This window comes from Rutilus rutilus (genome assembly GCF_951802725.1).
Source record: "Rutilus rutilus genome assembly, chromosome: 3".
Lineage (NCBI taxonomy): Eukaryota > Metazoa > Chordata > Actinopteri > Cypriniformes > Leuciscidae > Rutilus > Rutilus rutilus.
Genome location: NC_140211.1, coordinates 50,586,942 through 50,610,981, shown reverse-complemented (window position 1 = coordinate 50,610,981; position 24,040 = coordinate 50,586,942). Strand labels below are relative to the sequence as shown.

At 37.8% G+C, this 24,040-nt stretch overlaps 1 protein-coding gene across 1 annotated transcript; it reads left to right on the top strand.

The window, feature by feature from the left end:
- The first annotated feature begins 3,189 nt into the window (after nt 1-3,189).
- ywhae2 (tyrosine 3-monooxygenase/tryptophan 5-monooxygenase activation protein, epsilon polypeptide 2) lies at nt 3,190-17,230 on the top strand. Its single transcript, XM_084403740.1, has 6 exons — nt 3,190-3,456; nt 6,525-6,724; nt 8,789-8,895; nt 9,076-9,282; nt 13,889-14,025; nt 16,273-17,230. The coding sequence occupies exons 1-6, from the start codon at nt 3,393-3,395 to the stop codon at nt 16,323-16,325; spliced, it is 768 nt and encodes a 255-aa protein (XP_084259866.1). The 5' UTR covers nt 3,190-3,392; the 3' UTR covers nt 16,326-17,230.
- Nucleotides 17,231-24,040: the final 6,810 nt, after the last annotated feature.

Genomic DNA, 24,040 nt, shown 5'->3' with positions numbered 1-24,040 from the left:
AGCACAAGCTGCGTTCCCTTTATGCCACTGTTTGCATTAGAACAACACCAGGGTGAATAAATAGTCAAGTCACCTTTATTTATATAGTGCTTTACACACTACAGATTGTTTCAAAGCAGCTTTACAGTGATAACAGGAAAATGAATCGATGCAGAGTTAATTTTGGCTGTACAGCAGCTCTAAAAGAAAATCAGTTCAGTGTTGATTCAGTTCCATTGTAAAGATCATCAATTATTAATTTAGTTAATTTCATCTATAAAGCAGTTCTGCAGAAAACAGTGATGTCATTGTCCAGCACAGTTCAGTTCTCATCCAATAGTGTCAGTGCAGTCAAATCAATAATGTTGGATATTAAGTGTCCCCAACTAAGTATTCCAGAGGTAACAGTGGCAAGGAACCCAAACTCCATCAGGTTACAGATAGAAAAAAGCCTTGGGAGAAACCAGACTCAGTCGGGGGACCAGTCCTCCTCTGGCCAATGAACGAACACGGTGTGATAGCGAATCAGGCTGCATCACAGCCTACGTCAGAAATCAGATTGTGGATCTCTAGCATTCAAATATTTCATCCAGTTCCTTTTGCTTGAAGACTGGATTCATCATGCCGGTATGGAGATGAAGTTGGTCATAGGACTTGTTCTTGTGGTCTCTGCTGAGGATCTGTCCCAATGAGGTCTTCACAGGGGAGAGTTTAGTTGAAGTATCTCTGCTGACATTCAGGGATGTGTTGTGGTCGTGTCTTTAAGTGCAGGTCCACCATCTGATCTGGATATGGACCGGATATGGCTGACTACTGTAACCTCGAGATAAACAGATTAATATTAACAAAGATGCCATTGTTCTGACAATGTAACAAATCCGGTTGACAGTTCATGCAGCCTAACAATCCTTTAACCGATGTGAATTATAGAAAAGTGATAATGTTTTTATGCCAGGTTAAAGAGAAGTGTTTTTAGTCTAGATTTAAACTGGCAGAGTGTGTCTGCTTCTCGAACAATGTTAGGTAGACTGTTCCAGAGTTTTGGTGCTAAATAGGAAAAGGATCTGCCGCCAGCGGTCGATTTTGATATTCTAGCTATTATCAACTGGTCTGAATTTTGAGATCGCAATAGACGTGAAGTACTATAATGCGTTAAGAGATCGCTCAAGTACTCAGGAGCTAAACCATTTAACCATTGCGTTGTAATTAGCAATATTTTAAAATGAATGCAAGGTTTAAAAGGGAATTTTTTTTTTTTTTGGGGAGAACTATCCTGTTAATATACGTGATTATTATTAGAATTAGTACAATATTATTACTGTTTTTCAACTTTGGGCAGCTTTATGTCCCAGGGGTTGATTACTATTATTATTATTATTATTAATAATAATAATAAATAAATCCGATTCCAACTTTTTCTTTTATGAAAATCAAATAAAAACAGACGTACAAACCATTTACGTGTCTTCATCATTTTTGCTACTTTTCAAATGCCTTTTATGTATAGATTGTATTGTTGTACGCTTGTACCAGAGACAGATTTTAAAATTCTAACTAAATATTCTAACTTCTTTAAAAAAAAAATGTTTATAAAGTATTACATGCTAAAAACTATGATCATCTAAACAATGTATATGAGAAAGTAAACCATTTTTTCTCTTTTCAAAACTGATGACTTTCTCACTTGTGGCATCATTTCCACCACACCAAACAATTTTGCCCCTAATGAAGTTCACACATAATAACTTTTGACTACAGATATCTTGAACCATCTTTCTTACTAGTCAAATTATAATTGCACATATCTCTAACGATCACTTTGACTTAAATCTTAAATTTGACTTTGACTTAGATCTTAAATATAATTATGAATAGTCAAACCCAAGCGTTTAATGATAACTCGGCTTGTCATTTGACACGTATAGGACAGGTGTATGATTCGACTACACTGGTTTGGGATTTTCTTGTAAAAGAACAACTTTGACCTAGAAACCTGTAAATGACATTTAATTAGTAGTAGTAGGTTTTGTCATAAAACAAATTCAATGCATGTACAATGTCAGGCCATTTTGACTAGTAATATCTTAGTTTCAGATGTCGAAAGTATATTCCAGATATCTTTAATAATGAAGAGATAATGATATCGGCAATTAGAATTATGACAGATCAAAAAACAATCAGAAAAAAATGGAATTGGCAATTTTACCAAGAATAATTTAATTAGACATCTCAATTATAATTCTACTTGGCTTGTAAAAACACAATTGTGGATAGGCTATTTTTAATTACAATTTCTACAGATAAAAACTAAAATATTTCCAGTAGAAATTACAGTTGGTAAAACATGTTAGGTTTCCAGTAAAAATCCAGTTGGATTACAAATATCTTAAAAGGATGGTTTACATAATTGACTAACCCTTAAGTTGTTCCAAACCTGTTTGAGTTGCTTTCTTCTATTGAACACAAAAGATATTTTGAAGAATATTGGTTACCAACATTCTTTTATACATTTTTTGGGTTTACTGTCCCTTTAAATGTATTGCATATGATCGGTAAGGGATATCTGGAATTACAACTAGTTATGCTCTAAATGCTCAAATGTTTTGTGACAGATGTTCATGATTTTTTTGTAGGTACGACCATCCCAAAAACCAGGCAAATAGTATCCACTTTTGATTACAAATACTGTTGATGATTCCATGTTGATGATCTATCAGTCAAATTGACTGTTCATCTTTTTTTTTATCTCATGCACTCAAATATTATCTTGAAATATATGTCTAATTGGTTGGAAACAAAGGTCCAGTCACTTACGTTTTAATGTTGTTGAATGAAAAAAAGCTGAATTTGTCATTAATTTAATGTTGATTCTGGGTAAATTGTTTAAATGCAAGTGTATGAAGACAACCTTACTGTATTCTGTATTTAAAAGTGATTCTCTTTGTAGATAAGTTACATCATTCCGTTGTATGAGGAGTAAACAGGCCTGCAAATATGTTAAAATGATAGGAGACTTATTTGGTTTACAGGAAGATGAATAAAAAAAGACCCCTATTTTTGTACACTTTTTTCTTTGTTTCTAATTTATTTGTGTCCCTTGATTTACTGTTTTCTTTTACACCTACGAAAGCTATTTTAAATGTATATTTCGTTTATGTTCTTTAAAAAAAAAAAAAAAAAGGAGTATCCACTTCGTCGCGAAGGAAGTGCGCAGGACTCGCTGCGAATTTCCCGGATAGAGTTTTATCGCCATATTTAGTGCAGGGTCGCCGGCAGTGTACGAGGATTTTAAGCCGCCGTTGCTCCACTAAGTAACTCAATAGCATATTTGTTCACTTTCCTACAACCTTCGCATCCTTCTGCACAAACAACGTCGCTTACCATTTCCACCTCCTCCCGATCCCCAAGTAACCATGGCAGATCGAGAGCATTTGGTATACCAGGCTAAACTAGCAGAGCAAGCAGAGAGATACGATGGTGAGTTGATTTTTTTTGTTGTTTGTGGCGATTTGTGTTGTCACACATTTTGAATTGCCGCAGAGGAAGAATAAGAAGCAGAGCAGGATTTCTTTGTCCTATTACTGGTCTCATTGTTGGTTGAACCCCCAAAAAACTGAGCGCTGGCTAGTCACATGCGCACGTCCAGGTGAAATGGGAAGAAATATCCGTTTGGAAAGGCCTAGACTAACTCAACCCAACCAGAGCTTGCACTGCATTGTTAAGGTTTCAAACTGGGGTCCGTGAAGAGTCTAGAGAAAAACTGTTTTAATAAGTAATACGATTACATTAGAAGCAAGTAGTAGTAAATAGATAATTAAATTAGATTTAAATAAATGAATAAAATTGTGTATAAAATAAACGTTATTAATGGATTAAATCAGATTAAAATAAACATACAAATTGATATACATAAATAGAGTAAAATTAAATTAGTAAATTCTAATGTATTTAACTAGAATATATTTTCTTTAATTATAAAAAGGTAACCATAGAAATTAATAAATTTTTAGGATGGGGTCCCCCCCCACACATATTTCTGTGGCATCTAAACGATTGAAAGCCCCTGATCTAAACTAACTCAACCCAGCCTAAGCTTATACTGCATTGTTAATGTGCTAAAGTGATCTGTGCTCTCATTGCTAAGAACTGTTCTGTAAAATCTGTGAATGGTTACATTGTAATGGATAGGGCTTGCGAACTGGTTGAGATTCAAACCGCTGGTAGAATTAGTTACCCAGCTGGTGACTTTTATCTGGGAGCATATGATAAAAAAAAAAAAAAAAATCAGCATTTAAAAATGCACTAAATTAGGGGTTTTCAATCTATGGACCCTCAAATATCAACATCCCGGTGCAAAATCCTAAATTGTGAAAGGCAGCTATATAGTTTCATGTATAAAGACCAAATGCACACTGTTAAATTGTTTGACATATATATTTTTTTCTAATCATTATTATTTTGATGTTTTGTTCATTTTTTTTAAATGCATTTATTTATTTTATGTTATTCAATTCATTTTTTTTTTTTTTTTTATTATCTTAAAAAAAACACACACAAAAAAAAACACATTTATAATGGTTCCCGGACGCCAGTTTGAAAACCCCTGCACTAACTGATACATTGTTTTCATTTAGCTACAAATGATCTAAAAACAGACTTGGTTCAGATTTTAGGTCTGAAAACAAGTGAGATTTTATACAATTTAATATTTCCAATATTTGTACTGTATCGATGTTTTTTTGTGGACCCTTTTTGTTCATTAAACCCCATGCTGAATTCAGGGCATTGTTTTGGGTGCTTTTAATATGACACGAGGGTATTAAACAGTGCAATTTCCTATTAAATATATTTTTTATATGTTTTTGTTCTGATTTTTCATGGATCCTTTGGATTGATAGGTTGGATAAATCAGAACTAGATTGATAAAGTTCAAGACATCTTTTGTTGTTAGCTTGACATAAAAAATAAGACCGGTTAGATAAACCAATAGATAGACCGCTTAGATGAATACAAATGATTGGACTGCATAATATATTGCAGTTACAAAAGTTTGTTGTTTTTCAAGCATTTCAACTAGGGATGCACCAATTGGATTTTTTTTTGACCGAGACCGATTTTAACTAAACCATTTTCCGATACCGATATTTGTCACTTGCTTTTGTCATTAAAATAGATTAGTTTTTGATCATGTTTTAAATTAGCAAAGTTCAAAAACGCATGCATTGATCAAGGTATGCTAGTTTATTGTTGATATCGTCGGATTGGATCCATTTAACATTCATCAACAGGCCAACATAAATGCATAAATACAACAGAACAAAGACGCATTATGAAATAAACAGGTCTAACAGTAGGTTTCAGGTACAGGCCATGCCTGCTGGATTTTGTACAGATTTTATGTTGTTTTAGCAAGTATTTAATTATTTTGCCAAGATAAAAAAGTTGGATTATGGAACAGACATTATACAACTCAGTGCCTTCACGCAGTTAATCCATCGGTGTGTTATATCAACCTTTTTCATGCTATAGCCGATATGCTCATGGTTTTAAATTGATAAAAAACTGGCTGATAATTATCGGTGGTCGATACATCGGTGCATCTCTTTCAACATAAAGGCTTTTTATGTGTTCTTTTTTTTTCTTTTTTTTTTCTTTCACACCTAAAACCTTGTCTATATTAGCATCCACACGAATGCGCAATAACATTCGTGTGCTGCAGCTTTTGTGGTCTACCGCTTTAAATGCTTGAGCTCTTTAGAGCAGGATGGATTCTGATTGGCTGTAAATGTTTTTATCGTTCATCAGCTTGAAAAGAATCATTACGAAAGTGATTCCAACTCTATTGTTTCTCTGTGCCGTTATAGTTGTGGTGTGGTCTCTGCTATTCTTTTACGTTTAGGACATGCATACAAACTAAGTCATTATTATAGTTATTGTTCTTGGTGTGAACAGAACACTTCAGCTTAGATGCCAAAACAAGAAGTATTTAATTTGAAAGAATTAAAATAGAGAAATAAATGCAATTATTATTAGGGAAGTGTATATTTTCCTTCCACTGCGCTGCTTTTCAGTAAGTGGAGGGCTGAAAGCATTATCTTTTACATTATCTGCCATTTCTATCACTCAGCTTTATCGCTGCACATCACACTGTTGAAACTGCTGATCTGTTGTCAGGTACTGAAATATGTGCAGTGCTGTATTTTAGCAAACACTCCCATAGTATTTGCTAAACCTTCAGTATGTAATTTTTCTGTTTTCTGCTACAAACAATAATGATATCTAAATTTTCTATTGTTACAATTCATGAATGTACGCCACAACAATGTACAAATGTCACAGACTGGGTAGTGAAATAAGGGACATTATCTTTTTTTGTTCAACCACTCAGCTTCCCTTATTTCACTACCCAGTCTGAGATGTGCATGTTATGGAGTAATTTTATGAATTGTGACAGAAGAGCTCTGTCCTTTTTCCCTTTGATTTCCAGATCTTTGTTGATGGGTTCCCTTTGTGTCATTAGGATCAATCTAATCTCTCTGTTTCAGAAATGGTGGAGACGATGAAGAATGTTGCAGGGAAGGACATCGAGCTCACAGTAGAGGAGAGAAACCTGTTATCAGTTGCGTATAAGAATGTGATTGGTGCGCGGAGAGCTTCCTGGAGGATAATCAGCAGCATTGAGCAGAAAGAGGAGAGCAAGGGCGGAGAGGACAAACTCAAAATGATCCGAGAATACAGACAAACGGTGAGACTACATTTTATAAAAAAAAAATAGTCGTTTTAGTTAGCTTTCGCACCAGAGGAACATTTTCATAGTTCCTATAACTATTGGCGGAAGTACCTGCTTTTGGCGTGTTTGCATTACAGGAACTGGGAACGATTTTAGTTCTATTAACTCCTTTTTGAGGGACTAAATCAGCTCCCACTTCTAAACCAGCACAATAGGAACTACCAGTGACGTAAACGTACGTTGATTGGCCCGAACGCGTGCCATACGGAACACCAGCACCTGCCATTTTTAAAAAGCCATGTAAACTCACAGTTCACATACTCAATGAACTCAAATAACTGTTAGCTTTGTCTGCCTCGTTGTTCTTTTCTCAGCCTCGATGATATGTAGCACTGCAAATTGTCGTGGGAGTTTTCGTCTTTCGCCTAAATGATGTCGCTGTCGGCTGGCTTACTTCACTTCAGAGTTCATACTGGCGGTGTGAATGCAACCCAGAAAATGGCCCTAGGGGAAAATTTAGTTCTTGGGGAACCGCCCTGGTGGCTAGTTCCTATAACTACCCGATGCTTAGTTATAGGCTATATGACTTCGGTACCAAGTCGGTACTGAAATTAAAAAAATGTGACGATCCCTAATATCTCCACTGATAGATGGATCCGCTGATACGCCTGCTTTTCAACGCGGCCCGTGTGTATAAGGCTGCGTTTACACTTGGCATTAACATGCGACCTGTATCCGGATGTTGTCCACACACACATTGAAAAGACAAGTGTAAACGCGCTTCCGATCAGCGTGTCCAGGTTCTGAGGTAGTGGAGGACGCATTGTGATCGGATCTCACTGTAATGTAAACGCAATCCAGCCATCGTGTCTGCATTCACAGGTGGACGTCACACAAAACCTGCCCGCTGTCATCATTCCCCCTCCTCTCTCCAGGAATTGCTGCATGTAGCTGTGTGGTTTTGCGATAGTCGAGTGCGAAGTACATCGCAAATGTACTGAAATGTTTGCCTTCGCACCCGAAAGTTGCAGAACCATTCATTTTCTGGAATGCGCATTTTTCCCACCACTGCTGGCAACGTTCTCGGACCTATACGTTTCTCTGTACCGCTTCCATTATGGCATCTATCCACATTATTAGTTCTTGCGGCCTCTTCATCATCCTCATTTTGCCAGATTTGTAAAATGTTTTTAAAAGAAAACCCACCACTTCAGGTCGACTTTGCACCGGAGCCATCCTCTTTTTTTTCTTTACTTTTTTTTACGAGATCCGATCTGTTATCCAGATATCCAGATTGGCTTATGATCCGATCTGCTTGATCGGATCACGGTGATCGCATGTTAATGCCAGGTGTAAACGCAGCCTATGTGCTCAGTGAAGGCATGTTTTTGAAGCGTTGATCATTGTAGCCAATCAGAGACATATGTTGAGCACGTGAACACAAAGGCCAATCAGAGACATATATGTAGAGCATGTGAACACAATGGCCAATCAGAGACATATATGTTGAGCACGTGAACACAATGGCCAATCAGAGACATATATGTTCAGCGCGTGAACACAATGGCCAATCAGAGACATATATGTAGAGCATGTGAACACAATGGCCAATCAGAGACATATATGTAGAGCATGTGAACACAATGGCCAATCAGAGACATATATGTAGAGCATGTGAACACAATGGCCAATCAGAGACATATATGTAGAGCATGTGAACACAATGGCCAATCAGAGACATATATGTAGAGCATGTGAACACAATGGCCAATCAGAGGTGTTTAAAAACAGTGCTCAAAATGCTAGAGGAAAACGTGCTTGATGCTAGACATGGTACCGAAGTCGGTACTTTTGACAGCATTTAAAAAAATCTAAATAACCTTTTGTGCAGTGGAAAGATTCCATGGATGTTAAAGGTTCTTCATGGAACCATCAATGCCATATATCGTCACATTGCGCTGCGTGTGTCCGGTGTAGACACGGTGTTACATGGTGTCTTGTGAAAGGCTTTTTCATATAAACTATCATATCTAATCCAATATCTAATTAATTTGCCATTTCTTATCATTCCCATTGCAGGTTGAGAATGAGCTGAAATCTATTTGTAATGACATACTGGATGTACTGGACAAACACCTCATTCCTGCAGCCAACACAGGAGAATCCAAAGTTTTCTACTACAAAATGTAGGTGTTTGACAAATCAAAGTACATGCATTTAGAGCTTCATAGGTCTCCTACGCAACAGTTCTATGGGCGAGGGTCAGAGTGTTCAGTATATAACATAAAAATTAAAATAGTCAACTTTGCCAATGCAAATTTGATGAATCTTTTCACCCACACTTGTTTTTTTGTGTGTGTTTGCAGGAAGGGTGACTACCACAGGTACCTAGCGGAGTTTGCCACAGGTAATGACAGGAAGGAAGCAGCAGAGAACAGTTTGGTGGCGTACAAAGCTGCCAGTGACATCGCCATGATTGAGCTCCCACCCACACATCCCATCCGGCTCGGCCTGGCACTCAACTTCTCTGTCTTTTACTACGAGATCCTTAACTCCCCCGACCGCGCATGCAGGTTGGTTTTTTTCTTTTGATGTTAAAACTTCTAGGGCTGCACCCTAATAGTCGACAAAACGTTATTCGAAGAGAAGAGGCTTAGGGGCTGTTTACACCTGGCCACTTCATGCGTTTTCTCAGATCGGATAGCTATCTGATTTATCAAAACGATTCCATTTACACCTGGTCACATAAATGTGTTTTTGCGAAACGGATTTAAATCCGATCTTCAGTTCCCACGCTATATGCAGATTTAATGGAGTGCACGTCACCGAAAGCAACAGATATGAGCTGCATTTTTTTGATGATTATCTAACATTTCAAAATCAAAGACCGCATTAAGAGAGAGCAGCAACAGCCCTGGTAAGATCATTTCGTTTCTTTTACTTTTAATGATGATGATTGTGTGTTAAGCGTCTGCGACTTACTTTCACTTTGATTTGATGAATAGATGCTCAGCTTCTCATCTGCGGTGACGCGCGTGTTCCAGTAGCGTCGTCATATCTGGCTATAACATTACATATAGCCTATAACATGCTCTCACACGTTTATTTTTTAGCATTTTTGGGAGGAGTACAATTTACATATGTGGTTTCAACAACCAGATGCATTTACACTTGTCCAGTTTCGTCTGGAATGCGGCCCAGACCACCTCCTGAAGTGGTTTGAGCGATCGGATTCAAATCCGTCTCGAATGCGTTTCGGAGGGCATTTACACCTGGTCTTTTCACGATCGGATAGCTATCCGATCTGAGAAAACGCATTAAGTGGCCAGGTGTAAACAGCCCCAAAGTCGACCAAATTTGAATGAGTCCGTTAGTCACATAAACAAAAGACCTCCACAGGAATTGGCGAAGTCACACAGACAGATCATTAACGGCGCTTAATTTATATTTTGAAGGCTCATTATTATGGTATTTCTCTGTAATGTAGAACAATGTTACATAAAATATTTTTTCGCAGCCCTGAAACTCAAACCATTTTCTGATGCCCCCCACCCCCCCAGTATATATTTAAGTCATTGAATTAATATATCATAAATGTGCAAGTATAACAGCTTAAATTTATGACTATCGTAGACTAGAAAAATCTTTAATCGGGGGCAACCCTAAAAACATCCTTTTTTCCCAGATTAATATGCATAGACAGCTATGGCTAAGCACTGTTATTTTAGTAGCATTGAGATACTATTATAGTTTTTTTTTTTATATATATATATTTTCGGTTTTAATTATAGTAATTTTGTTGTGTTTTTGTCATTTATATCTATTTTTATTAATACGTCTATATATTTTTATACATATTCATTTTAGCTTTAGTTTAAGTTATTTTCCCTCATGTTAAATCATAGTACCTCATGGTAAACTAAATGAGAAATGTTGCCTAGGAAAATGACTGAAATAAAATAAGTTTAGGGGGGTTTTATGTTTTATTTTTCAGTTAACATTTATTTCCACGTAATGAACAAAAATAAAAGAAGCTTAATTAAAATATTTAAATCTTTGCCAGTTCTAAATCTGAAATATTTGCATAGAAGGCCCTGTTTACACCTGGTATTAAGATGCGTTTGGTCGATCGGATCACAAGTGGACGACGCTAAACGCGTGTAAACAGGGTCTAAAATGTTTTGAGCTTGTCCACTTTTGACCAGTCAAAAACTCATTAGACTGGATTGCTTTCGTAGTGTAGGTAGGACAGCTAGGCCAGGGCAGCTATTTCGGGCATCCAAGACCAAGTCCAATCTATTTGATTGGGGGAATCCTGAAATCTCAAAAACTGCTTGCCAAACTCACAAAATAAATAACATATTTCAAATCGGCAACATAATCTGACATGAAATGTTCCATAAATGTTGTTTCTGTTTAAATAGTGTTAAAAAAAAAGCTTGTTTTTCAGGCTAGACGAGCCAAGCGATTGGATCTTTTGCTTAGAAGGCGGGACGCATTCCACCATATTGCGTGTTGCAGTTTCTCCCATTCATAAGTTATAGGAGTGAACCATCTTTCTATATCTATAGTTTTTGATGTGGTCGAATGTGTTCGAACAACTGCAAAAATCGACTTCTCTCCGCCTACTGACACATTCTTCACATTATGTGACGCACGTTAGCCAGACGGGATTTAAACTTTGTTAGCTGAAGACCCAAGTTTGGTTTGAAGACAAAAAAAACATACCAAGCACAATGTTCTCTCACCATTCCTGATTTCTAACACGCACTCTTGCGGCTCGCGGCTATCAGAGCAGAAACGAAAGTGCTGCTCTTCGTATGTTGTTCCGTCGTCTCCGGTCATGTTAATATGTAAATTGCGCAAGGTTATTTTGTCCATTAGATAGAAAGATCAGAAAAAGCCCATACATTTACCCGCTCATAGACTCTCCCCTCAAAGAAATCAGGACAGAAATGGTTGAAAGTGGACAAAAGAGACGGATCCGATCGACCAAAATTTACATTTACATTTACATTTAGTCATTTAGCAGACGCTTTTATCCAAAGCGACTTACAAATCAGGACTAAATTAAGCGAGTCATCATGAAGAGGCAAAAGACAACAACAACGCAAGAAGTGTTCAGAATACGAAGTTCATGCATTATTCAGAGTAGCATAAGCATGATAAGTGGGATTTTAAGGGAAAGGTTTTTTTTTGTATTTTTTTGTATTTTTTTTTTATGAGTTTAGGTGCTCATGGAAGAGATGGGTTTTCAGCTGTTTTTTGAATGTTGTCAGGGATTCTGCATTCCGGATGAGGGTGGGGAGAGTGTTCCACCAGCATGGAACTGTGAATGAGAATGATCTGGAAAGTGATTTTGTGGCTTTCTGTGATGGAACCACGAGACGTCGCTCGTTGATTGATCGTAGGCGTCTGGTGGGGATGTAGGCTCGTAGGAGTGAGTGAAGGTAGGAGGGAGCTGAGCGTGTGATAGATCTGTAAGCAAGCGTCAATGCCTTGAACTTGATGCGAGCAGCGAGAGGTAGCCAGTGCAGAGAGATTAACAGAGGGGTGACGTGGGCCCTCTTGGGCTCGTTGAAGACAAGACGAGCTGCAGCATTCTGGATCATCTGAAGAGGTTTGGTAGCACATGCTGGAAGTCCGGCCAGAAGAGCATTGCAGTAGTCAAGCCTAGAAATGACCAGGGCCTGGACGAGGAGTTGTGTTGCGTGCTCAGTTAGGAAAGGCCTGATCTTCCTGATGTTGTGCAGCGCAAACCTGCATGATCGAGCTGTCTTTGAAATGTGATCTGTGAAGGTCAGCTGGTCATCAAACGTTACTCCCAGATTTCTGACCGACCTTGATGGGGTGATTGATGATGAATCAAGCTGGATGGTGAAGTCGTGTTGTAGAGACGGATTGGCAGGGAGGACGAGCAGCTCAGTCTTTGCCAGGTTGAGCTGCAGGTGATGTTCCTTCATCCATGTGGAGATGTCTGCCAGACAGCTCGAGACCCGTGCAGCTACTGTGGAATCATCTGGTCGAAATGAGAGGAAGAGTTGTGTGTCATCAGCATAGCAGTGGTAGGAGAAACCGTGTGCCTGTATGATGTGTCCCAGTGATGTAGTGTAGATGGAGAAGAGGAGGGGACCAAGAACTGAACCCTGGGGAACCCCTGTGGTCAGTTGATGTGCTCTGGATACCTCGCCTCTCCATGCGACTTTGAAGGACCTACCTGTGAGATAGGATTCAAACCAGTCGAGTGAAGTTCCTGTTGATGCCCAGTGATGAGAGGCTGGACATAAGGATCTGATGGTTCACGGTGTCGAAGGCAGCAGACAGATCAAGGAGAATGAGGAGTGAAGATTTGGAAGCAGCTTTTGCAATCCGTAGGGCTTCTGTGACCGACAGTAATGCAGTCTCAGTTGAATGCCCTTTCTTGAAGCCAGATTGGTTGACATCCAGCTGGTTGTTTAGAGACAAGAAGGATGTTACTTGGTTGAAAACAGCTCTTTCAAGTGTTTTTGCAATGAATGGTAGGAGAGAGATGGGTCTGTAATTCTCTACAAAAGATGTGTTTAGCGTTGGTTTTTTAAGCAGTGGAGTGACCCGAGCCTGCTTGAATGCTGTAGGGAAGGTGCCAGTATGGAGGGATGAGTTGATGATGTGTGTGAGTGCTGGTAGAAGTGTGGGAGAGATGGCTTGTAGAAGGTGTGAGGGGATGGGGTCTAGAGGGCAGGTGGTAGGGTGACTGGAGAGGAGAAGTGTAGATACTTCTTCCTCTGTTAGCGGCGAAAAGGAGGACAGAGGGGTATTGGCTGTGGAAGGGGTCGGTCTGGGTTCCTGTGTGTGTGGAGCTGAGAATTGAATTAATATTCAAAATGTATATTAATACCAGGTTTAAACATGGGCTTGGATACTCAACAGCTGGTTCTCAATCTTTTTTACTTGAGGCCTATGAGTATTGATATATAAAATGATTTTAACCATGATGCATTTCAAGTTTCAAGAACTGTATGTTTAATAAAAACAAGTTATTGTGGGGAAAAAAATTATATTTCAGTCTAGATCTTTATTTTATGTTGTTATTTTAGCATTTCATTTAGAGTTAGATCATTTTAATTGAATACATCATCCTGTAGCCCCCTGGTTAAGAGCCACTACCTCAGTCTGACTCTCCACTCGCTCCTCCAACAGGTTGGCGAAGGCAGCGTTCGATGATGCGATAGCTGAGCTGGACACACTGAGTGAGGACAGTTACAAGGACTCTACACTCATCATGCAGCTGTTACGGGACAACCTGACGCTGTGGACTTCAGACATGCAGGGAGATGGTGAGACATACACACCTTAGAGAAGGGAAAGCTGCTTTGCCATTTGCCATAGTAGACTGAAGCAAACACTGTGAGATGCAGAATTAATTATAACCTCTGGATTAGATACTATTATAATAAGAAAAAAAATCTGAATTGCACAGTGCAGTCAGTGCCATATCATTTTCTTAATTGGTATTGTCAGTAAAATGTATTTCTTTTTAACATTTTTGAGGTTAACAGACCTGGCATTTCTTTAGTTTCTATTTTAGTTAAAGTCCCCCTGTGGTGAAAATCAAGCTTTTACTGTTGTCTATATGTCTATGTGGTGTTTTTAATATGCTTTAAGACAAACCATGTGCAAATTCATATAAGTAAACAAACACCATTGCTGAGTAATTTCTCCTCAAAACTGCAGTGAACCAAAAGACAGTTTCAAAAACGCGGTTTGAAATCGCCCTTGTTCTCCATGTCACAAACGTTGTAACCAATCACGTCAACGTGCGGGTGGGCTTTAGCACATCATTAACTATATCATTAACAGACGAGTCTCCAGAGAAGCCAGGTTATCCCGGTATATTTTTCTGTCGAGATGAAAAATCGGGTACATTTAGCAATACAGCGGGTGAATTAGGTATATGATGAATGTAATGATGAACTATATACCTTTCTCCACTGACTTTCAAAACGTTTCTAAGGATGCTGATTTTTAGAAGGCAGCTGTCCGACTCTGAGATGGAGAACGGGAACATGGTTTTGTCTAACATTAGCAATGCGTTATTAGCTGTTTGATAACGTAGTCAAGCAAAAGGCTAATCATATTAATAACCGTTATGTGACTTGTAGACAAGCCTGTATAATTCACTCTTCCACTTCTTCCTCTGGATCAGTTTCTGGTTTAAACGTATATGGCTGAATTAAACCAGTGTTCCCACTTATGTGCATTATTTACTACAGTAACTTGAGTAAAGTTGATCGAGTGGATCTCTGAGCTGGTGTGAGTGAGTGGAGGCGGTGCTAATGTACATATTCATGGCTACACATAATCTAAGTAAAGCAAGGGTGTAGAGTTACATTCAAGCTATTTTAAGGCATGCACAGAAATGTCATTTTGGTGATCAAAGATGAGTTTCAAGACATATAATTATAGACTACAGGGGGACTTTTAACTCAAGTATGGTTTTCATCATGAAAAAAGAATAATTAAAGTTATTATTGGGCTAGAAAAGGTTGTATTGATAAACTGCAATTATTTTCCATAAATATAGCATTATTGTCATATTGTTTTATTCTGTTGATTCCCTTAAACTTTATTTAATCGAGTTAATCCAGATTTGGTTTTTAAATATATCTTTAGTTTCTATTTCTATAATTTTCTTTAAATTATTGTTTGTCATTTTTAATAACTCAAGTATGGTTTCCGTCATGAAAAAAGAAACGTGGTGGTATGGTGTTTAAAACAAACGAGCAATATATTTAAATGAATAAGTTATTATCTATTCTTATTCATTAAAAAATAAAAGTTAGAGTTAGAAAAGGCTAAAAAAGATTGCATTGATTGATTAATATGACTATATTTATGGATCGTAATTACCCATTGACCCATGTTGTTTCTAATAAGCACACTTAAAAGGATGGATAGTTCACCCAAAAATGAAAATTCTGTCATTAATTACACCCTCATTTTGTTACAAACCTGTAAGACTTTTTGTTCATCTTCAAAACACAAATGAAGATATTTTTAATAAATTCTGAGCCAGTTCTGTTTTCCCCATAGACAGCTACGCAACTAACTCTGACACTTCAAAAAGTTAACAAAGAGATTGAAAAACTAATCCATATGAATCAAGCGTTTTAGTCCACATTTTCACTTTATATGATGAGCAGATCAAATTTAGGATTTACTTTTATAAAATGAAAAATAGAATCTTTGGTTAGTGTTGACGCATTAATTTACACAGAAACTTTATATTTTCTACAATGAGTTAAACATTATTTGTAGCTTTTTATTTATGTTATTTTTAATTCTGAAAACAAGCACATAGCTTGAGGAGCATGCCAAACCAATGTGAATGTAAAGAAATGTGAGCGAGCACTAGTCGGGTGTGAAATTGTTTGTAGCATCTGAGACTAGTTGCAGCGTGAAGAGTGTCGGCCATGCGACTTCGGCTTTGTGTTGCAGGCTTATAACGTGAGGTGTCGAGTTTCTCATAGTGTGTGGCTTAAACTGAATGCCACTATAATAACAGAGACTCTTTGTTTTTTCAGGTGAAGAACAAACTAAACCAGCACAGCCAGATGCTGAGGAAGAAAAGCAGTGAGATGTGTCCGCCAACATACTAAACCTTCTCTCTCTCTCTCTCTCTCTGTCTGTCTGTCTGTTGCTCTCTCTTTCTCATTCATCCCTGCCCTCAGGGAACCACATGGTGTCATAGAGAAGAGTTCAGATGCTGAATGCTGTTGTCCATCCTCGTTTATCACTTTATCTGTGTCTTTTTTCCTCTCTCGCTTTTCTCCTCGTTTCGTACCTTTGCTCTCATCTATCTGACCATCTACACGAGTTTGGAGTCATTGAGAGTTTTCATGTTTTCTCTTATGTTCACCAAGGCTGCTGCTTATTGGATCAAAAATACAGTAAAAAAACGTAATACTGTGAGATTATTACAACTTAAAATAACCGTTTTCTATTTAAATATATTTTAAGTTGTAATTTATTCCTGCGATGCGAAGCTGAATTTGCAGTGTCACGTGATCCTTCAGAAATCATTCTAATATGCTGATTTGCTGCTTCATTATCATTATTAGTGCTCGATTATTAATAATGGTTCTTATTACTGATGTTGAATACAGTTGTGCTGCTTCATATTTTTGTGGAAACCACGATACACTTTTTCAGGATTCTTAAAATGCTGTTCATTTGAACTTTGTTCGAAGAATCCTGAAAAAAAAAAAAAAAAAGTATTGTGGTTTCCACAAAAATATGAAGCAGGACAAATGTTTTCAACATCGATAATAAGAACCGTTATTAATAATCGAGCACTAATAATGATAATGGAGCAGCAAATCAGCATATTAGAATGATTTCTGAAGGATCATGTGACTGCAAATTCAGCTTCGCATCGCAGGAATAAATTACAACTTAGAATATATTTAAATAGAAAACGGTTATTTTAAGTTGTAATAATCTCACAGTAATGATGCTGAAAATTCAACTTTGCATCGCAGGAATAATAAAAAATAAAAAAAATATTTAAATGAAAACCAGTTCTTTTAAATCCTAATAATATTTCAGTTTTTTTTTTTCTGTGTTTTTGATCAAATAAATGTAGCCTTGGTGAGCAGAAGAGACTTCTTTCAAAAAACCTTAAAAAAATCTTAACGACCCCAAACTTGTTAAGCGGTAGTGCACATTTTTAGAAGGTTTTAGGGGTTTCATTTTATTTTTTATTTTTTAAATCTTAAGCGTTTTTTAATAAACTATTCACTTAGATCTTTATATGATTATTTGATGCCAGAATGGAGAGTTTCCTCTGTAAGGTTGGGCTTTACTACCTGATGTGAACTTCCTTGAGAATCACACTTTTAAATTTGCTTTGGCTTATTTCTTTATTAGTGTTATTCTGTCGATTTGTTGGGTTGAGCTCAATGGCAATTATTGGAGATGTTTATTTTTAGAAGCTTTTTTGAGGTCGGCTGAGAGTTAAAAAAAAAAGAAGAAAAGAAACTCAAGCTGTGTATCGTAAATTTGGCCTCAAAAACATTTTGCCCTCCTTTTCTAAAGTGATGGACTTTGTCAGAAAGTTCTCTGTCTGTGGTATGGTGTCCTGTGGTTTGTTACAGTAAGTAACTATACGCTTTTTATAAATGAATGCAACTCTCGCCTCACCGTTATTCGAAACGTTGCTGCTGCAGAAATATTTCTATAAAGCTGTTGTCAAAGCTGTTGTGCTTTGCCTCAGAGGCTTTTTGTGTTTTAAGGCAGAAAAAAAGAAAAAAAAGAACGATCTTTCTCAAGATCAGATGCAAAACAAGCAAGATGCATTTGTGTTTTTCTTCAATAGACTAGTTAGGGATTTTGGTAAGACTTTATAATGAGGTTTCATTTAACATTAGTTAACTACATGATTTAACATAAACCAACAATAAACGATACTTCTACAGCATTTATTTATCTTAGGTAATGTTCATTTGAACCATTACATTTTTGTTAAAAATTCTGTCATTATTTACTCAATAACTCAACTGTTTGGTTACCCATGTTCTTCAAAATCTCTTTTGTGTTCAGCAGAAGAGAGCAATTCATACAGGTTTGGGACAACATGAGGGTAAATGATAACAGAATTTTTTATTTTTGGGTGACTATGAACCAACAAAGGTTAATAAATGCTATAAAATCATCTGGTTACACTTTAAATGTTACAGTTACGTTTTCTTCCTATAGGTTTAGGGTTAGTTGCTGGAATTTATGCATAATTTACTGTTAATGCTATAGTATGTAAATGTAACATGCAACAAGGATGCTGTAAAATAAAGTGCGACAATCGTTTGCTCATGTTAGATAATGCATTATGTTACTAATGTTAACGCATGACACCTTATTGTAAAGTGTTACCGGGATTTCATTTCTTCGTGTATCTACTCTCATTCTGACTCTTTCTCTCTTCAGTCTGCATCGTCATGTATTTCTTCTGTTCAGTACATGTAACTTGAATCTGATTTGTACTGTTTATTCTGCCTGAAGCCAACAAACACCTGTCTTCTTACGGAGACACAGCATGAGATCGACTCGACCTTCCGAATAAATCAAGACTAAATAAACGAATTAATAAAACACTATCTTAACCTTTCTCTTTGTTTTAATTGATTTATTGGAGTCATTTATATGTTTATGAAGGCTGATAAAAATGAAAAAATCCTGTTAGTACACAGTCAAACCTGAATTTATTCCGACACCTTGCTATCCTCGCTTACATAAATAAACTATAGTGTTCTTCACCCACTAGAATTATTTATAATTTTTTTTCAAAAATGATATCTGGTGTCTGAATAATTTTTGATTTGACTATGTGCTCCTCCACTAGTGACTATCCTGAGGTGTGATTTGAAAGGCAGTAGACTGGGACCAGGGTTATAGTTAACTTAAACTAAAACCATAAAAAACTATTTGTTACTTGAGAAAAAATGTGTATATATAAACTTGATGTATTGAAATAATAACTGAAATAAAAATGACAGACATTTAAAATAAAACAAAAAGAAATGCACAACAAAATTACTAAAACTTTAAAGTTAAATTGAAAATATAAATATTAATAAATTATATCAAAGTATCTCAATGAAAATACTGACTGGGATAGATGTACTGTCCGTTTCTCGCATTTATAAGAAAAAAGTCATTGTCAGTAATATAATATTAAATATCTGCAATTTGTAAGCTGCTTAAGTTATTTATTTTTTTATCCAAATATGTGGACAAACATGAGACTATCTGGCCCTCGCTAACTAGTCAAACCCTGACCTCTTAAGGACACTGGGAAACTGATTGTTCATACAATGAAAGTCAATGGGGTCCAAAACTATGGAAGCTTGTTTCCGCTGTGAAATAATAATTAAAATTCGCAATTCTGACTTTTTCCAATTATGATTATTTCTCACAATTCTGAGTTGATAACTTGCAATTTGTTTTCTCAATTGAGATTTAAACTCAGAATTGCAAGGGTGAAAATATGTGAGAGAAAATGTAACAATTACCTTTATTTTTTTATTCCATGGCGGAAAAAAGCTGCCATACAAAACAACATTAGACTCAGCTGACTTTCATTATGTCATTATATGACAATGTAAATTGCCAGAGTCGATTTTGTCCATTAGATCGAAAGATCTGAAACACTTACCTGCCCATAGACTCTCCCCTCAAAGAAATCAGGACAGAAGTGGTTGAAAGTGGTCAAAAAAGACAGATTAAAACACCAGGTGTAAATGGTAATGTGCCTCTGTCATCTACTTGTGATATAATCAACCAAAATCCATCTTAATATCAGGTGTAAACAGGGCCTAAGACACCTAATACAGTGCTGCAGTGAGACAGAAAGGTCAGCTGATCATTCTTGTAGTGCAAAATCACAGACGTATTCAGTCATTTGTAGGTGCCTTAGTGGAAGAGTGGAGTAACATGTCACAGCACATCTGGCTCAGTCTATGAAGGTGAGTTTCACTGTAGCCACACTGTGGACACACCACATACTGACTGCTTTTAACCGGCTCTGTTCAGGGACTCATTATTCCAATATGTCAAATGTATGTCTCAGTTGTAACGTGTTTTTATGTTGTATTATATTTCTTATTTTGTTAAGAGATAAAAAAAAAAAAAAAAAAAATACAGTTGAAAGTGAGAATAACACTCATTTTTCTTTTCTTTTTTTGCTGAGTTTATATATAGCCTATATATACAATGCAAGGGACAATCCACATGTGTGCCTTACAGGGTTTTAATGCACACCTTCCAGCCAGAAACCAGTATTCACATTGCAGACAGTGGTATACAATGGAATTTATTTCATCTGCATTTTGAGAAAGCTTGTACGCAGTACGCTTTTGTGAATGTGAACTCCCTCATCCAATATCCAGCGCTTTCACTCTGACAGCGTTTTGGAAGAGTCCAATTGAACCGTCTCAACACTGATGGTTCACAGATCCGTGTTCATGTTCCTGTGTTGATCATCATCTGAACCAGTTGACTCTCTCAGATGTCTGTTGTTGCTGTTGCTTAGCTCCATGTTCTTTCAAATAGACTGTCTATGTTGTTGTCAGTTTTTAGGGCTGTCTAATGTTATCATCACCTAGCGGTTCAGAATAACAATGGCTTCAAATTGTATTATATGGCCATTGCAGCCAAAAAAAGAAAGAAAAAAAAGAAAAAGTTGCAGGCCTGAAACTTAGGGTTTTAAAGATATAAATGGTTGTATTAACATCTTGAACTGGATGTGTAGGCTGGCTCGTTTGATTGGGCGAACCCATTTACACTCATGAGACCGGATTCAAAAAGATTGCATGAACAAAGCCTTTTATTAACAGGATACAGCGTTCACACTCTTCACATCCACAGCATTAACTGAAATGTTGCAAAAAAGAGTCTAGATGGGCTTTTGTCAGTAGGCAGGGCCGGATTTATGCATAGGCATTCTAGGCACGTGTCTCTGCTCGCAAGTACAGTAAGGAGAAATAATATATTTTTTTTAAATGATTATTATTTCACTCTAATGCTAATATGCAAGACAAATTACTTCTTAAATTAATACAGTTTATAATATTGTCGCTGTTGGGCAGAAACCTCGTATGCATATTTCATTTTTATTTTCCATAAATCATTACTGTTCACCCTTTACATCTGTCTGTGGGTTTTGCAAATATAACCAATGAAAAGTGTTAAAAACAGCTTGTGGCTAAACCTCGTAACTCCATTGGATCTTCAAACTGTCAGTCAAACCTCATGACTCCACCGTCTCAATCGTGAAAGAAGTGCTGCACGCTGGATCGCTTCTGCTTGTTTGCAATGCAAAGGAAAAAAATAACTGGTTGTTTGAATAAGTACACTGTTTTCTTTACTCAAGAAACATAGGTTTATGTTTTTATGTATTTGAGGAGCGGAGAACAGTGTCTTATTAAGGTGCGTCCCAATTTGCGTACTTATTCTATGATGTTTTGTAGTATAAATAGTGGGAGTTGTGTGTTCATACTGAAAATTCCAAAAAGAAAAAGTGCATTTTATAATACCCGGATGATGCATTCAATTAACCGAAAAAAAGTGTAGAATGTTAAGACACTTCATGCACTCAACTGTCACAGTTTTAATGATGTTTTGCAGAGGGACTATCAGACTTCAATGTTGAATGACAAAATAACCCAATTAAATTCATACACTACACACTTGAGTACATAGTGCATTAGTGCAAACTGCATAGTGTATAAGTGCATAGTGCATTATTTAAGACACAACTTTAGTCTAGCATTTGCCGTCGGATCTTAGCCAACTGTCTTAAATAGCATGTGCGTATCACCACCATTTATAACATGAGATTCTGGCCAAATGACAGAAACAAACTGAGCGCCCACAAAGCTACAGTAAAGTATAAACTGTAAGTATGCAATACACTTACGGCCTCACATGCGTCTGAGACCAGCCACCCGGACAGCTGTTGCAACAATCGGTTTGCATAACCAAAGAATTTCTGCAGAAACTGTCTCAGGGAAGCTCATCTGCATGCTCGTCATCCTCATTGGGGTCTTGACCTGACTGCAGTTTGTCGCCATAACCGACTTAAGACTTTAGTGGGCAAATGCTCACATTCGATGGCGTCTGGCACTTTGGAGAGGTGTTCTCTTCACGGATGAATCCCGGTTTTCACTGTACAGGGCAGATGGCAGACAGTGTATGGTGTCGTGTGGGTGAGCGGTTTGCTGATGTCAACGTTGTGGATTGAGATTCCCATGGTGGCGGTGGGGTTATGGTATGGGCAGTGATGAGATCCTGAGGCCCATTGTTGTGCCATTCATCCACGACCATCACCTCATGTTGCAACATGATAATGCACGGCCCCATGTTGCAAGAATCTGTACACAATTCCTGGTAGCTGAAAACATCCCAGTTCTTGCATGGCCAGCATTCTCACCGTACATTGAACACCCATCGAGCATGTTTGGGATGCTCTGGATTGGCGTATACGACAGCGTGTTCCATATCCAGCAACTTTGCACAGCCATTGAAGAGGAGTGGACCAACATTCCACAGGCCACAATCAACAACCTAATCAACTCTATGCGAAGGAGATGTGTGGCACTGCGTGAGGCAAATGGTGGTCACACCAGATACTGACTGGTTTTCGGACCCACCCAATACAGTAAAAGTGCACATTTTAGAGTGGCCTTTAATTGTGGCCAGCCTAAGGCACACCTGTGCAATAATCATGCTGTCTAATCAGCATCTTGATATGCCACACCTGTGAGGTGGATGGATTACCTCGGCAAAGGAGGAGTGCTCACTAACACAGATTTAGGCCCTGTCCCAAATGGCACACTCCGGACTTCCTCAGAGTCCACGCTTTGGTGACGTCATGTAGTGCAGACCTATAGGGCCCTTGGCGCGAGTCCACGAGGGTGCATTGAGAGGTATTTTTGGGACAGACTCGATCGTCATGCCGGAAATAACGGTCTGGTTGTTGTTGGACAGGAGAAATCACATTTTTGCGCTCCGACATCTTATCTCCATGTCAACTACACAGCCTAATTTTACACTTCTATATTTTGATATTGTGCATGCATGCCACCTGGGCATTAGACAATAGATACATCATGCTTATTATGACCGCCGCTAGCGTAGCTAGCGAAAGCGGTCATATAGGGATTGTCAAAAGTTTTTTTTTCTTTTTTTTTTTCGTCAATCTACTGAATTTTCCGTCAACGATACCAGGGACACCGAAACACCGGGGAACATGAAATTTGGTGGGCATGTAGCCCCACTAGACTTTTACGGAAAAATTTCGTTTGGTCCCCGGGGGCCACTCCCCCCCCGCGCTGGGCCCCCCCAAACCCCAAAAATTCAGTTTTTCCTAAATAACTACCTGAACCGTGGCACCGAGGATGAAGAAATTGGCAAAGTATGTTGGTCTTAAGGGCCCACATCAACCTAGCCCATAATCGATTGTCAAAGTTTTTTAGTTTTTTTTCCCCGTCAATCTACTGAATTTTCCGTCAACGATACCAGGGACACCGAAACACCGGGGAACATGAAATTTGGTGGGCATGTAGCCCCACTAGACTTTTACGGAAAAATTTAGTTTGGTCCCCGGGGGCCACTCCCCCCCCCCCCCCCCCCCCCCCCCGCGCTGGGCCCCCCCCAAACCCAAAAAATGCAGTTTTTCCTAAATAACTACTTGAACCGTGGAACCGAGGATGAAGAAATTTTTATGGTATGTTGGTCTTAAGGGCCCACATCAACCTAGCCCATAATCACTCATTTGTGATTTGCGCCCCTCCCATA

What these genes read in the sequence shown, in the direction of transcription:
- ywhae2 (XM_084403740.1), top strand. Translation starts at nt 3,393, where the DNA reads ATGGCAGATCGAGAGCATTTGGTATACCAGGCTAAACTAGCAGAGCAA. An exon ending in TCCCCCGACCGCGCATGCAG is followed by an intron (nt 9,283 to 13,888) that starts GTTGGTTTTTTT and finishes CTCCTCCAACAG; the next exon opens with GTTGGCGAAGGCAGCGTTCG. An exon ending in TTCAGACATGCAGGGAGATG is followed by an intron (nt 14,026 to 16,272) that starts GTGAGACATACA and finishes TTGTTTTTTCAG; the next exon opens with GTGAAGAACAAACTAAACCA.